The sequence below is a fragment of the Sinocyclocheilus grahami genome, unplaced genomic scaffold (genome assembly GCF_001515645.1).
Source record: "Sinocyclocheilus grahami isolate Dianchi unplaced genomic scaffold, SAMN03320097.WGS_v1.1 scaffold18472.1, whole genome shotgun sequence".
NCBI lineage: Eukaryota > Metazoa > Chordata > Actinopteri > Cypriniformes > Cyprinidae > Sinocyclocheilus > Sinocyclocheilus grahami.
The window spans coordinates 1-948 of record NW_015517134.1 but is presented as its reverse complement, the minus strand read 5'-3'; the positions used below and the strand labels follow the sequence as shown (position 1 = coordinate 948).

The 948-nt window shown below is 37.3% G+C and overlaps 1 protein-coding gene across 1 annotated transcript in view; it reads left to right on the top strand.

Annotated features, from left to right (window-relative positions):
- LOC107579599 (cyclin-Y-like protein 1) overlaps positions 1–863 on the top strand; it is a gene marked incomplete at its 5' end in the record, with an annotated part of 3,243 nt that extends 2,380 nt beyond the window's left edge. The window contains 2 exons of the mRNA XM_016265410.1: positions 136–298; positions 375–863. Coding sequence (XP_016120896.1) covers positions 136–298; positions 375–491 — 280 coding nt within the window. The remainder of the gene's footprint in view (positions 1–135; positions 299–374) is intronic.
- Between the last annotated feature and the right edge of the window lie 85 nt (positions 864–948).

Below are 948 nucleotides of genomic sequence, written 5' to 3'. Positions count from 1 at the left end.
TTTTTTGTGTCTTTTTTCATGTCTTCTTTAATATCTGGTTGTATCTGGCTTTATTTACATTGGTACCACTGTCTTGTGATTTTAAATCAGAAAAGACACTCCTGACTCAGTGAATCTCACAATCCATTTTTTTAGGAATGAGATGGAAAGGCATTTTCTGGAGCTGCTACAGTTTAACATTAACGTGCCGGCCAGCGTCTACGCCAAGTATTACTTTGACCTGCGCTCTTTAGCAGACGACAACAATCTGAGCTTTCCTTTGGAACCATTGAGCAACGAACGAGCACAGAAATTAGAGGTGGGCAGCATACCTACAAAATGTACTCAAGTCATACTTATTTTTCTAATGGGACAATTTGTTCTTTATTTCAAAGGCTATCTCAAGACTATGTGAGGATAAGTACAAGGATCTGAGCAGAGTGGCCATGAGGAGATCATTCAGTGCAGACAACCTTGTGGGCATCCGCAGATCCAATGCTGTTCTTTCCTAGAGCTTTTTTTCTTGGAACAGTGGCCACTCCAAGACTAAATTGAATGGACAAAACTCGTTCTTTCCCCACCTTTGGCTGTGACATTATGCCACCCCGAAAGATCTTACACCTTACCCAACCATTGCAGAACACCATAGAGACAAAAACAGACTGAATGGTTTCTTTTGTTTGGTTTTTGCTTACTATGTAGGCTACTAGCTGTGAACTGTCAGTTTTTAATTAAAATAATTTGCAGATGGAGTATTTTAAATAAACACTAATCATGTAACGTCTGAATTTATGTTTGAAGAATGTTTTACGAGGTCACTCCAAACTGTCAAAATGGTGGTTTTATTTTTGTTGCGTTACACTGAAAAATTAATCCAGGGATTTTAACACTTACAGTTCTTTCTTTCACAATAAGCGCTAATTACATTTGTTAGAACCGTATTTGTGTAAATGTATATATATATATATA